General features: G+C 36.4%; 1 protein-coding gene across 1 annotated transcript in view; it reads right to left on the reverse strand.

The window, feature by feature from the left end:
* Window positions 1-882: 882 nt before the first annotated feature.
* The window catches only part of LOC149801842 (zwei Ig domain protein zig-8-like), a 172,454-nt gene continuing 157,235 nt past the window's right edge, over window positions 883-16,101 (reverse strand). Inside the window, exons 5-6 of the mRNA XM_089956854.1 lie at window positions 4,058-4,348; window positions 883-914 (exon numbers count right to left, since the gene is read on the reverse strand). Of these exons, the coding sequence (XP_089812980.1) occupies window positions 883-914; window positions 4,058-4,348 (323 nt within the window). The remainder of the gene's footprint in view (window positions 915-4,057; window positions 4,349-16,101) is intronic.

A 16,101-nucleotide genomic window follows, 5' to 3' on the forward strand; every position in this document is an offset into this window, starting at 1 on the left:
GGAATACCACGCTTTTCTAATGTCATTTCGGTTCAAATGTTCCTATTACTTTGCCTGAGAAAACATGAACACTAAAAAATAATGTAACACAGTTATCCATACTGTATTTTGAAATATTGATTGAACGCTATTTCTGGGGTCTGTCATATTATTGGTTTTTCCGTTAGTCTTGCCTGCGGCAGAACTCAGAGGTTCTGAAAAGAAAAAGACTTTCTAATTAGAAACTAAGATAAAATGTTCAGCTTCGAATACTTTGATTGCAGGGGCACTAATTTTATTGGAGGTGTCCCTGGTATTCGCGTTTGAATCACTTTTGTGGCTAATCCTTTGACAGATTTACTTCTTTAAATTTCAAGTTATTTATGAAAGTTTCGTTTACTTACTGAATTGCGTTTTGGTAAGTTGAACAGATACGACAATGTGGGTGCATTCTATTTCAAGATTATTAGTAGTTCTTAATTGATTACAAGCTTTATCTACTCTGATATTCAAATCATATGGCGGTACTTAAAAGCAGACATCTAGACATTAATTTAAGATTTCTTGTGGGTATTTTCAAAACATTCAGCAAATTTTACGATATTAGCCTTGATGAGCAAACTTTTCTCATCCTCTAAAACGTATATCACGGAATAAACCCTTGCAAGTCATGCAGTTAATGTTGACAGATAAATCAGAAACTGTTTCTGTAACATACATTTTGAAACGCGCGGTGATCCACAGACATTGTATAATATTGCCAGGCTTTACACAAAAATCGTAGTAAATGCTTAAAAACACGCCCCTTCTCATCTGTACTTGAGATGCTGACTTGAAAAGGAACTGGGTACAGAGCTATATTGAGAGGGACTGGCAAAGAGAAGAGTTTTTTTTCTGTGATAATTACTTGCCTCTTTTATATGAAGTTTTCTCTGCTGCAAAAAAGAAAAGATCAATTGTTAAGGAATTTGAAATAGTACTGAGAGAGCGGCAGAGAGAGAGAGAGAGAGATAATATGACGTAAGTACTTTTCTATGCACAGCAAATTTGTTACTTTGAAGGCTTTATTTCCACCCAAATGGATTCGACATAGATATATTCGACATAGTCTCCTCTACTGCTCCTGACTATTGGAAATTAAAGTCTTACAATGGGAATCTGTTCAGAATTTTAGGTCAGTATATTTTATTTGTTTTCTCAGAGTTAAAGTTTCTTGAATAAAAATGGTATTTAATAAACGCAATCATTTTGCGGTTTCGAAAGCAAGAGCACATTTTGAGGTCCGATGTCAAATGAATGAGCCACTTTTGTGCACATAGTCAAACATAACATTCTCTGAGCTGATCGGTTGATACGGAACGTAAGCGATCACATACAAATCTTCGTGATGTATAAAGTTTTCTTGTCTTTCTTTTTCTACATAAAGCAAGCACGAAATTCGTAATACAAATAGGAATACACACATATCTAAAAGTACCATTCCGTGAACCTTTCACCTCGCAATCCCCTTCTTTCTCTCTGTTTATTTATATATTGAAGAGCATGTTTAGTAAATATGACCTTGCCAAGTTTCCGGTTAGTAATCGGTGGACTTTCTATATTTGAACTAGCCTCACATGTGAGAAGATAATCCATCTGAGAATTTCATCCAGGTTTATTTACACGCTACACTTGTGGCAAGTTTGTCTTGAGAGTGTTTGAAATCCACTTCCACGTTTACATTCTACAGGGTGTTCTTTTGAATTTAGGCCAACGATGAATAGAAGCAATTCAGTCTAGTTGCCACGTCAATTCTAATAGCCTATATTTGTTATGGTTATACATGAATTGCTCAAATAACATGAAATAAAATATGTTCACGTATCCGTATTAAAAATAAACTTTAAATATAAATTTGGTTTTGTGGCAAAATAAATATTTTTATCATGCGCTTTCTAATAGCATAAATATTCTAAAATCTGTGTTGTTAGTTTTTGGAGTAGCAATCTTTGAAACTTATTCTGCATAATTCATGACATAAAAATAAAATTGTGTTTGATAACAAAATCGCAAAATTTTACACAGCCTCGAGTTAAAGATATTTTGTTTATCTTACCGAATTGAAACATGAATTTTTTTAAAATTACTTTTTCTTTATTGGAATAGAAATCATTTTTTTTTAAATTAAGCTCGCTTAAGTTATATTAACGGAGATCAGAATGTGCGCTCCATATTTACGTGGATGTTTTGATTTGAAGTAAACTTCTCATAATTTTATCATGTGTAATATGAGTATTTAAGCCATTATCTTGTACGTGGGGAATATTTAGTTAGTTAACAATAGTGTTAGAGACATCGAATTAGGACAATGGAATCTTCAACAAAGATTTCAAATATTCAGACTAGTTTGGTAGAAAATACGTTCCAATTCATGTAAAGAAAAATACCTATACGGTTTCAAAAGATGCCAGAATTGTCAAGGGGTTTTGTTCACTTGAGTTATTCATTTGCGACTCGCTAGTGTATCTTTTCTTGAGTGCACTATTTTTAAAAAATTTAAACCATAATTTAAATTCTGCATAACTTGAGGTCATCTACAGTATGAGGTGAATATAAAGTGTCGTTAGCGGTAGTTTTATTATATCTTGCTTAATGTCATTCTTTATCCAACCAAGAAAGTTGTTCTGCTGTCAAATTAGGCGTCTTGCATATAGTCTGAAAAGATAGAACCTATATCCTGATAGCTTAGATAATGTTCTGAGTGAGAAATCAATATTAAAGCAGTACTTATGTCTTCATAAACTGTACTAAACATTCTTAGAAACAATGGTATATTGTCTTTTACTAGACGAAAATATTCCCATTTAATACCAAGGGTACAATTAACTATATTTGTTGCCTCTTTATCGGAATGAGTTTGATCTTGCGGTATGAGAATTGCTATCTTCATGTCCCACAAACTGACTCATTAAATCAAACACACTACAGCCATTGTAAGTTATACATGTGAATGAACGATTGTTATCATTGATGTCTTCCATTCATAATATGAACATTACAATTTCAGCATAAATTGATTAGGGATACGCCAGAATTGTATTACACGTTTTCTAATTTCGTGTTTCTCTACACTGAGTAGCATAAGTATATGTACTTTACATTCATACTCAAAATCCAGTGTACCATACACAAGAGCAAATGTACCATACATAAAATCCAGTGTACCATACACAAGAGCAAATGTACCATACATAAAATCCAGTGTACCCTACACAAAATCCAGCATACACAAAATCCAGTATACCATACACCAAGTCTAATATGCCATAAATAACATATCAAATGTACCAGACACAAACTTCAGTGCACCATAAACAACATCCAGTGAACAATGCACCAAGTGTATTGTATAATACACAAAATATCCAGTGTACCATGTAAAAAACCTAGTGTACCATACATTAAAACCAGTGTCCAGTTCAATCCACAAAAGTCCAGCATATCATTAGATATAAAGTCACCAAGCTGCTAATTCCAGAATTAAAATCTACTGATAGGAAATTATAAGAATTTCGATACTGAGTTTTTACTTGAGACAACTTTCAATGCAATTTTCAGTAATATTGTTTTATATAGGATAACATTCAGGTGAGATATACGTAAAGTCATAACTGTATCATAATCAATTTGCAAAGCTGATTACTTAAGTAGTAAATAAAATCACAATCATCAACTTTGTCGAATACTCTTTCCAGTCTGAATTGTTGGGTAAAAGAACTAGAGGAGGCATTCTGCTATTGAGGGTTTCCCCAGTCATACACACACACCGGTTGTCCCATGATATGCTTGTCAGACTTGATGGAAGCAAACTCAAATTCTCAGCTTTATCGAGCCATATGGCTTTTGTTTCTCAAAAAAATCTACCGATATTCTAAAGCTATCTTTAAGAATAGCACGTGTTTTGTCATTGTACTTAATCTACTATTGTCACTGTGATATGTTTTGAAAAACATCATCCGAAAATGGTTTGTGAAAATAAAATAATTTTCGCATATTAAAGTTTAAACTGAAAGTAACTAAATTAAAAATGTGCTCTTACCATTTAGAATATTGACCTTGACGCTTGTGACTTGAAGGTCAGATGTTCGACAAACATATGTACCTGTGTCCTGCATATCCGAATGTTTTATTGTAAGATTACTCGTAATAGTCCTGGTGTTAAGAGAGTATCGCTTGTGTATATCAATTTTTCTACGGCTATCGGTGGTTACTTTTATTCCGTCCTTGAACCAGTCTATATGATCTGGTGGAGTCGTCGCCCCTGTCGCATTGCAAGCAAGATTTATTGGTTGACCTTTATCGACATGTAAGGTTCCTGTGATGACTATAGCTAGAAAATATAAAGTTGGTACATTGAACATTTTTATATCATTGTGTCTCCTGCCCAGTCCATTGTGAATATATTAGTACATTTGCCATTCACTGTCATCGTTATAATCAAATCAATTCTCTCACCCGAGAACCAGATCAGCTAGAGTTCTTCAGCTCAGCATCGCGAATGACATCCGCGTCTGTAGCTTGGTGAAATTGTACGTCAGCGTCTCGAAATGTAGATAAAATTACACAATTCATTTCGCACACGAATGATTTAAACCCAATGTCTATCAACATACATAACAACACGACTGGGTCAATACATGTACATGTAATCCACTAAGAAAATCATGGAGTTGTGCACGAGTATTGTTACACGTAAAGGGTCTCTCTACCAAGCGAATATAACACCTTTTCGAGTCTGGCTTGACGCCGGCTGTTTTTCTTGATTTCCATAGACTTCAAAAGAGCAGTTGTTGTCTACTGAAAGGTTCTTAATACTATAAATAATTTTCTCCAATCGCATAATGACAGCACACCATGAAACTCTAATTTCACAGTTACAAGGTTTTCTCATATTTAGCATTTGTACGGCATATTAATTGGCTTTTATTAGTACTTCACGCCATGCAATATACAGCGCAACCCAATCTTGGCGAAATACTCGGGTTGATGAATATCTTTGCAACACCAACTCCTCATAATCAACAAATAATCACTGAAATCTAACAAAGCTATGAGTAAATATGTTAGCAAAACATGCACTTGCCGTTGTTTTATTACACTGTCTACACCAACGAAAATCGTTTGTCACAAACGTCATACCTTTTGTCACGAATCACAAATGACGACCTCCGTAAAATTAACCACCAACCCGATTTGTGATTCGCAAACACCATTACACATCTGGTTCGTAATTGGTCTGACCTCCTAGATACTCCACTCTCCATAAAACTAAAGATAAACCACAATCACTCATCGCCTAATAATAAAATATAACTAAACAACGAGCAAAACTTACATAATGTTAAACCAAACATGACACTGCTCTAACTAGGTTGTCAAGACTGCAAGCACTAGTTTATTAATAGGTTGCAAATGAGATAAATGAAAATCTTCTGAAGCGAGCTCATTATGAAATAGAAAAGATGATAGACACATCAAAGTAAGTTACTACTTGACTGATAAATCTGCGCAAGTATACTGAAGCAGAATAATAGTGTCTACCTGCTGCTACCAACAGCTGATCAAACACGTAGACGTATCCTGATACCCCGACGAAGATACTGCAGTTAGAGCGATTTCGATTCTTATTGACTGTCCGACAGGTTTCCACATAAACAGCCTCACAATGTATACTTCCTACTGTCGACAAGCCTCCGAGATCCCATCCTCTCTGCCAGCTACAAGTCGCCCGAAAACGACGATAAAACATGGGTCGTCTAAGCACAGAAAAACACTCCGGCGGTTTCAGACCATGTCATGTTATACTGTTGTTTAGGTGCATGAACTAGCTCTGTTATGACAGCTAAGAGGCTTCCTCTGGTAGATTCCATCAGCATCAGCACGATCAACAGGGATGATGCCACTTCAAAAGTGTTTCCAAAAATGAGCCCTGAACGTTCCCGGTTATAAAAGCAGAACCATTCAGTCGTTCTGCAGCAGAACAAATAAACCTAACCGTTGAACAATTTAAACAGTATCAAACAGATGATTACAGATAATCGAGGATATGCAGTAAGAACGCTTTTAGAGCACAAACAAACCAGTTCTCAACATGACATTGCGATGATTTTCGCGTATACTGAGTAGTCTTTTAGATATTCCTGAATAAATCTGAACTTTAGAAGGCGATTCTTCTATCATTGCATGATGAAAAAATATTATACGTTTACCGTTGCAGTACTGGTACCAAACAGATTTAGGAGAACGCTTTAACAGGTCAAAAATCCAGACGCACTCTGCTTGCCAAAAAATCGGGTACAACGATTGTGCTTCCTACAGGACAACTCATCTCTAGTAAACCCATGAGTCGCTCAGGTCCTCAGCGCCTATACTAAATGGCGCATAACCTATCGTTGTCATCAGACCACGCTTGCTGACACTACACCTTCACATCTATATCGCCACTAATATGTGAATGTTATAGTGACAGGAAACCTCTTTACTGGCATCTAAATAACCACATTCTAAAGCCTGCCTTTTAACACTTAACTTACGAATTCTAATTTACTTGGTTCCCTGGCCAGCTTCCGTTCTAATGCTCGTTTAATTTGGACTTTTTAATCCGCAGTGCCACAAGCTTCTTTGGGACGAGGCTACAGTTCCTCTTTCTCGTCTGTATCATTGCCATCATTAGCTGACTCTTCCTAGCTGTTAGTGGGTTCACGTTCACTTTCAGATCGTATCATGCATGATTTCAATCGAATGAATTTAACAATCTGACGACTTGTCTTATGATCATTTCTTGGGATGAGTACGTGGCATCCGATATTTCCTTAACAATCTACCAAAGTCATATACAGTTAACCTGCAGATTAGGTGATTTCTAGCCTTATAGCGGAGAACTGAGCAGTATATTTGTGACAGCATTAGTAACCTTTAAAAGCAAGCGAGCAACAAACGGGCTCTTTGAAGTTCTTGAAACGTACCTCACCTATAATTTCGCCAGTCGCGTCTGTATCTAGTATGAAGTGGCAATAAATGTAGGATTAAAGCCAGATTGATGCTGAGGCAAGCGCTTTAGGCAACTCTTCGAATGCCGTCTCATGCTTATTTCTCCAGCGGAAATCCGCATTCCTTCTCGTAAGCTGCTGAAAAGGAGTCGCAATTTCAGCGACGAGACATGGGATAATAACTACCAAACCCAAGGAATCACTGTACCGCATTATCTGATTTTCTGGTGAGCCATTTGTTCACAACAAGATTTTCAGGATATGTGGCAAATCTTGCAGTCCAAGATACCGTACCTCAAGTGCACAAAGGGTACATTTTCTGGGTTTCAGCTTTAAACCGGCTCTCTGAATTAACGTAAAGATCTGTGTTCGTATACAATGTAACTGATAGAAATTGCTTCTGAACACTATCACGTCGTCGATGTAGATCAGGCGCACTTAGTATTGGAGCCCAGCTTGCATCAGTCTCTTAAATATTCTTAAATAAAACGGCATCACTTTGAATTTGTACAAATCCATTCGCGTTGCCAACACCGTCTTATGTCTGTCATTTTGCTCGATTTCCACGTGCCAGTACCAGGATATATAATGGCATCAACCAGTTCATGACCGACAGAGAATTAAGAACATTATCGCTTCGATGAAGATTTTATTCATCTTTCTCTGTAATCGAATTCACAGTTTTATAATCCAAACACAATCGCTTCGTCCCGTCCTTTTATGGCTATCAATATTAAGGGAGCAATCCAAGGGCCACATACTGAATCTATTACTCGCTACTAGAAGATATCATCGACTTGTCCGTGAATCTCCAGAGAACGGATCTCATCGGGGCTTTATTCAAACTGATGCAGCATTCCCTGTCTTGACAAAGTGTTTAATCAAATCTTTTCTACCAACGTCGTCATGCCCCTAGCAAGAATAGCAAGCTTCGTTCAGCTGGGTACTGGGGGGTAGCTGCTTGTCAAATAAATGCTTGATCTCTCGAATAACTTGCACAAATATGAAGGTAAACTGCTGTTCGATTACGTCTTGGAACAGTGGACATCTTGTATCAATAGTGCTGCACTTGATTAAGCCCACAAAGTACCAGCCTGCAGAGTTTCAACAAATTTAGTTAATTTAATAACCGTATTTGCTACGTTCCATCGGTTGCTTTTAGCGCTTTTGTTCCAATATTATGTTGGTCATTTTAACTCAAATATGAGAGTTTACGAGATCTCAAATGCGTTTATTCTAACTGAAAATGCAGTTCAACTGACCCCATGTCTGGTGGAGTCAAAACAGAAATGTGCATCACTGAAAAAGAACTGCCCTCGATTATTAAAACATACTCTATATCTTTATATCCGACCAGTAACAGAAAAGGCTCATAAAGAACAACATCAGCTCACATTTAAATGGAACTTAAAACAAAGAAATGAATCTTCTTTCATCCAATAAATGTTGCGAAGCGAGCTTCAAAGAAGCTTTAAACCTTGAGGACGCGTTATCCTTCCCATTGACATGTCGAATAGCCTGATTTTGTTTTGTGTTAAAAAGCATACCCGACGAAATATTGCAATACTATCACGAAACCCACCGGTGCCATATGAAATTATTTCTTATTACATGAAAGCGGTCTTTGACTAGCGAATTAAACACATGCGTGTGTATGGCTTGAGGCCGACTGTTTTTACTATTTCATTCTGAACTAAAGTTCTTAATCTCGCGAATACAACCAATAACTGATTTCCAATCACCTAATAATCAAAGATCACGAAACTCTAAGTTCTCACTTGTAAGATTTTCATTTTTTTTCTTCATATTATACGACATATTAGTAAACCTTTTTTTAGCCGAATATTATTACTACAAAACACAACTCAGAACATTGAATACAAAGAATAATTCCTATCTCAGGTTGCTAAACAAAATATACTTAAAAAGATCCTGATAATGAATCCTGAACATCTGCTCTTTGAAATGGGCTAATTGCTCGTGTTCCTAAGGATCGTCCTAATACTAATTTCGCGTAATCAAAGAACCACCCAAGTCGTACAGGAGCAGTCGCCGCCCAGAGGCAAAGAAACAGCATCTCTATCATCTTATTTTTATGTAACTATATTAAATGTCTACGTCATCTCTCTTTATGATATGATCTGTAAAATGATTAGATGATATTTTTCAACCTATGACATATGGCGGCCTCTATAAACGCTAAATCCGATATAAAAGTGAACCTATCCATAGCTCCAGGACATATTCAGCATGTAAATGGATACAAATGGTATTGAAAACATTCGTGGTTGAAACAAATTACTCACGTGAAAATCTATTAAGCTACAGACACGGATACCATTCGCGATGCAGAGCTTAACGAACTTAATATTTTTCACATAATACCCGTCTAAAGACTGTCAGATCCTAAGGTTTTCAACTTCACCTTAACACAAAACGATTTAAAACCTACCAAAACAGGGATGCCGTAAAATAAAATAGGAACCTGCTCAACAGCATCACAGTGCTACATCGACAGCATTCAACAAAGTAGATCAAAAGTTGATCTTGAAACATTAAAAATCGCTTATGAATGTCATGCATCGAATAATTATATATATATAATAAAAAATTCAGATGCATAGAAGAAACAAAATATGCTGATATGTCTTGGTTCCATAAAAAAAAACACCATTTACGACCTAATTTAGAGTACCCGTTTCTTCTTTACTTCCGTCAACACTTGACTGAATACTATATAGGTCAGTGCTGTCCAAACTTTTTGACACCATGGGCCACTGGAAAAAGGTTTTCTTGGTGCCGAGGGCCGCAGCAGAAAACTGAAAAGCAACGACTATATATCTCCTCGAGCTCTGCGGGCCATTTAAAATCAGCGCGCGGGCCGCGGATTGGACAACACTGATATATGTGAAGTGAATCTCATAGCAACATGAACATAGTGGAACAATTGGAAATTAATAGAGACGATGACACCTTCAGGAAACAGTGCATCGAATATTATATATGCAAAATGTATAAATTATGTTTACATTGCAGAAAGTAATTGATAAACGCAAGATGCCTCCAAAAGAAAATTAATCATAAGTCAAAATATTTTCTTCACACATGCACAGATATATATTTCTTTTTTCATTTTCCGTTTTGAGACATTTTCGGTTCTTTGAGGTTTCTACATATCCATAAAATATGTCTCTTAATTTATTTTAAATAAACTTATTTGACAATAGATTGATTAAGGTTGTGCAATTATTAGAGAAGGTACGTGTATGTGTACGTAGGAGTACACAAATTAAGATAGATATAATGGTTGTTTACTTTTAAAGAAAAGTACCTTTCTTCCGAAAGTCACATTTGGAGGAACGAATTACTTTTATAATCGAACTGTAAGGGCATTAAAATTATGAATAATAGTCCACAAAGTTTAAATGCTCCTTATAATTTACAGCCTTCCTTGTGTTAAATCTTCTCCTGGTTTCTTCAGTGAAGGTTTTGGTACAGATTCATATTCATTGATCAGACTAATTGTATCGTGTAAGAATAGTCCAGTTCTACAACACTTATTTGGTCAATCTGACATTTTGACATTTGAACAAATTACAGTCATGGCTATTTAAATACATGTTTGGCATGATTTTGTCTCTTTTGAACATAACTCGAGTATGTCTGCCTTTTAGAATATTGTTTTGTAGGCCTCCGTCTTCGAGGCATCGAAATCTATTACACATGCATGGCTAATAAATATACTATATAACTTATTAAACAAAACAACAGCAAACAAATATAAAACGTTTTATATAGATCATTTGTTCTTTCTTAAATGATTTATCTACAAACATTTAGGTATTAATAATGTATATCAATGTATTGGCGCAAAGACTTTGGTTTATCCTTTTTTAGCAGCTAATCCGTTCTCTGTGCGTGTGACAAGTATTTTTTATCCTCGACTACCCTTGGGAAATTTTCCCATCGACATGCCTACTTCAGTGTTTGATGACCGTTAATAATAAGGGCGAACAATTGTTAGCGATTTTGCAGTTAAAATTATTTTTAGATTCGTATTGAGTATCAATTTTAAACTGGGTTGGGGTGTTAGTGTAACATTGTGATTTGTAATCGAATTTTTGTTTTCGGTTTTCAGAGTAGATGTGTTTCAGTTCGCTGGAAAAAACGATTATAATGAAATATGAAAAAGTAGGGACCAAAAAGTATTTCGATCTCAAAGCGAATCCGGCGTACCTTGGGATTGGTTTTAAGTAGAGTCATAGACAGACATACAGACAGACAGATAGAGAGATAAAATTAGGGATTAATTATATACAATTACAACACGATTACACATTTGCAGAGGTTAATGGAGATGAGTGCAATGGATGAATAGTACTACATTTAGTGACCTTTTACATTATTATATTGCTTCAAAAAAAGCTTCATCTGTTTGACTGGTTAGAAAAACGGTGATACAGCTGAGGAACAAGCAGTGGTTTTGATACAAGAAACTGAGTTAATTTCCGTGACATCTTCAAAAGGGAAAAGTCATTTTCTCGAAAACTGAATAATGCAGAGAGCTCATCATCACCCATGTGTTGATGTACCCTCCTCCTTAACAGACTGCCCTAAAAAGACATTAAATGCAAATTAATAAACTAAGTAAATTATATATATATATATATATATTATATATATATATATATATATATATATATATATATATATATATATATATATATATATAGACCTTGTGGTTGACATTGCCCGGGGTGGGAGTGGGAGACAAGTGCACCAATCCTCCAAAAAATGCCTCATACGGCTTGCGTCTCTGACTGCATCTGTCAACTAAAATCCAGCTCCTGGCCTTCGCGAGTGGCTTAGATTTGAAGCCCGGCAGACCATGTTTCCTACTAACAGGAGAAGGGGTGAAGGCGGCCCACTGTCGCCTTCAAACCAGTTGCTTCGGGTAGATGGGACTCGTAAACCTTGGATGGTAGCTCATCTAGGAGAAGGAAAACTCCGATTTCAAACCTCTGCTGCCTTGTGGCTATACCCACTCATGGGAAAGGCTAAGGGAGTAAACCCCGACAGAAAATCCGGAGATGGAGTCCCTAAGGCGGTCTGACATTGAATTCAACGTCATTCCGGCAACTCCTGCGACGCCGTTGGTGCCAAGCTGTATCGGCATTCGTCGTTTCCTTGGGCACACCAGCTGCGTGAAGAGAGGGGATCTGCTGCATGGACAACAGCTGATTCTCCATACCACCCTGCCCAGGCTTCATAGCTCCACTGGAGAGGACACTCCAGCGTGGTCGTACGGCGTCGGCACAACACGAGAAGTAGCAGTTTACCGGTTCTAAGTCAAAGCTCGATTGGTGTAGAGCTTGGCGCCACGGGTTACTTATGACGGTGGGAGAGATCACCAGGTCTCACTGGACAGCTACCGCCCGCCTCAAGCTGGGCAGCCCCCAGTCAGTAAGGTGCTGCCCGCCATGGCCTGCCTGCTTCACTGGGTGCGTGGAGCTTAGAGAACCATCTCGACAAGTGGGCCACAAAACTCCGCACCAGGAAAGACTAAAAGAAGAAATAAGAAGACTCAAACTCTTCGTTTTGCAACCTGGAACATCAGGACCATGTGTCCTAGATTGCCGTCATTGAATCTCCATCATTAGGTACTGAACACTGACATTGCCTGCCTCCAGGAGACCCGACTGGCTGACAGTGGCACCATCAGGGAAGCCAATTACACGTTCTTTTGGCAGGGGAAGCCTTCAGATGAAACTAGGCAGCATGGTGTAGGCTTTGCCGTAAAGAACACGCTAATCGCCTTCATTGAATCTCCATCATTAGGTACTGAGAGAATCCTTGCCCTCCGGCTGTCAACATCCTTAGGCCCGGTCAAAATCTTCAGCGTGTACGCCCCAACCGTCTGCTCCACCTACGAGGAGAAAAACAAGTTTTATGAGGCTCTGGATCAGGCAATATCCAGTATCCTCAACAATGAAAGCCTTTACTTACTAGGAGACTTCAATGCTAGAGTGGGAGCTGACCATGAGGCCTGGTCCAACTGTCTCGGCTTTTATGGAAGGGGCAAGATCAACGTGAATGGTCAGCGACTGCTGGACATGTGCTGTTGACAAATATCAGGCAGAGATAGCTTGACCAGTCGATACAAGTTTACTCATTGTAATAATCTAACTTGGCATTTTGTCAGAGAAAATTGCTTTTTTCCATCGATCGATCAATCAATAACCAACAAGTTTAGTAAAATTGAAGATACAATTTAATTCTCTCGAGTATAAAGTGAAAATTTAAAAGAAATTTAAAAGATTGTGACTAACATCCTAAATAATCCCAAAAGTTCTATCACAACTCCAAAATGATAGAATATTCTGAACCAGAGCCAAAATTCTTGTATGTGCTGATGCGCCAAGCCATAATGTGATACTTCTTATAATAGCGCTGCAAAAAGTTAGATGGTACGGTTAAATCTTTTCTTTTGTTGTTGTAAGTATTATGGTACATGTTCACTTCCAAAGTTAATATTTATTGCGATGCATGTGGTTTCATTCTGGAAAAGGTTTTTTGTAATTTTCAATAATGCTGGAATAATTAGCAAATTGATATAACGGGATAAAGTCCTAACCTATTTAATTTTACCATGAAAGTGCAATTTTAAAATTGCTGCTTGTTTGACTTTAACACAAAAAAAACTTCACTCGTATTTATATGTATTTTTTTTTTGTTTTCACTACACTTTCCTAAAAAGACATATATTTGTTTCAAAAGAAACACACTTTAAGAAACAGAACTATTAATTGAAGAGATTTCAACAATTTATTTCACAAAACTTAGGGATAGTTTTGACACAGGATAAAAATCCGAATGAACTTTAAAGTAAATCTCAACTTAAAACATGAATACCCATTTTGCGGTAAGTTATCATTACGATTCAGTCAACTGTATGAAAGAGGCATAAAGTTTACAACTTGCACACACAGCCCTTTAATATGTAGATAACGATCAAAGAAAGTATTTGGTTATAACTTCGAAAAAGACATTGTAACCCTATGCTATTTTAAATATTAAAATTAAGATTTTCACTGGGTAGGTATGATGTGAAAAAATGCCAACAAAATGAGGACATGCTCAGATACGCTTATTTTTTCACATCATGCCTACGAAGTGTTATTTAAACTATATGCATTTGTAGGAGCTCCTGGGAATTGTCTTTTCTACAATTCCAAACCCAATAACGAATTTTATACTTTTCAAATTCATTCTACCACAATCTACCAAGTCAGCTACGGTAATCATATGCCAACCCAGCGATTAGTCCCAGTAATATAATATGTGTAATAGTAGTTGCAGTAGTATACATATCAGAAGAGTGTGTGTGTGTGAGAGAGAGAGAGAGAGAGAGAGAGAGACAGAGACAGAGACAGACAGAGAGAGAGAGAGACAGACACAGAGAGATTTGGTTTTTTAACATAGCTTTAACAATTTTTTAGTCATATCGCTACGATGTCTGCAGTGGTATTAATAATCTAAATAGTAGTATTATAAATAGATGTAAAATTAGTAGTAATATAAATAATAGTAATATTAATACTAAACATAGCAATAGTAGTAATAATAATATAAATAGTAGTAAAATAAATAATAGTAAGAGTATTGTGATATATAACAGTAGTATTAGTAGTAATAATATTATAAATATAAATATTATAAATAGTAGTAGTAGTAATATAAATAATAGCAATAATATTATTATACATAGGTGTAGCTGTAGCAGTAGTAATATAAATAATAGTAATAATATTATTATACATAGGTGTAGTTGTAGCAGTAGTAATATAAATAGTAGTAGTAGTATACATAGTGTGTGCTGGATTTTTAACGTAGCTTTAACAATTGCAGTCATATCGCTACGATGTTTCCAGTGTGAGAGTGTATAGTGATGTCAAGCACTGGGTCATCATACCGCAAACCTCCCGCAGCCGAGTTGGACGCTCTAACCACTTATATCCCCGGAGCGGTCATATTATAAATAGTAGTAGTAGAAGTAATATTAATAAACGTAGTAGTAATATAAATAATAGTATTTGTTGTAGTAGTATAAATAGTCCGTATGGTGGATTCTTAACGTAACTTTAACCATGTTTTCAGTCGTTACGATGTCTGCAGTGTGACAGTTTATAGTGATGTTTAGCACTGGGGCATCATACCGCAGACATGTAGCATGATGTCCCACCCAGTCAAATAATCTTGACACCAGGCCGACCAGTCCTAACCTCTTAATGTTGAGCGCCTAGCGAGTCAGCTGCTAGAACCATTTAAGTCCTTGGCATGACAAGGCCGGGGACAATCTAACCATTAGGCCACCGGAACGGTGGTATAAATGGTAATAATAATATAAATAGTAGCAATACTATTATAAAAGTAATATCAATAGTAGTAATAAAAGTATTAATAGAAGTTATATATACCAGTTGATTTTCTAGTATTTTTATCTGAGGTATGTTTTGGAAAGATATATATTCATTTGAATTGGCGTTGCTGTGAAAGGACTTATCATAATTTGATGAGTTTTTGGGATTCCACTGTGTGTTACATAAAATTCTGTTTAAACAACTAGTAGTAATCTTAAATGTCCTAATTTGTTGTCATTTATTTAAATGGAAACGCCCATATCCTAGCTTTTTTAAAGTCGCTATAAAAACTGCTTATGAAAGGCTGGCATATTCTGTAGCTAAGGGCATTTTATAACCTTCCAGATTGATCGAGATTAGCTCGATAAAGTAGCATCAAAATTTTGGTACAAAATTAAGTGTGTGCGCGTGTTTGAAAAACGTGTTACATACAAAAACCAACTAAAAAATCACCTCTATGTATAAACTAGTTGTTACATTTAACCTTTACAAGGAAATCTTGGTTAGAACATTTTGACATGTACAAAATGATACAATCGAACAGGAATTAAACTGATTTAAGCCTTGGTACGTAGCATACCGAAATAGCCTCAAGTAAAGTTTGCTAAGAAAGGACATATGTTAAACCGTTTGTCCAGTCGAAGTTTCGTTTAAAACTTTCTCGTGGCAAATAC

This window comes from Sinohyriopsis cumingii, chromosome 4 (assembly GCF_028554795.1).
Source record: "Sinohyriopsis cumingii isolate HCF-2022 chromosome 4, ASM2855479v2, whole genome shotgun sequence".
In the NCBI taxonomy this organism is placed as follows: Eukaryota; Metazoa; Mollusca; class Bivalvia; order Unionida; family Unionidae; genus Sinohyriopsis; species Sinohyriopsis cumingii.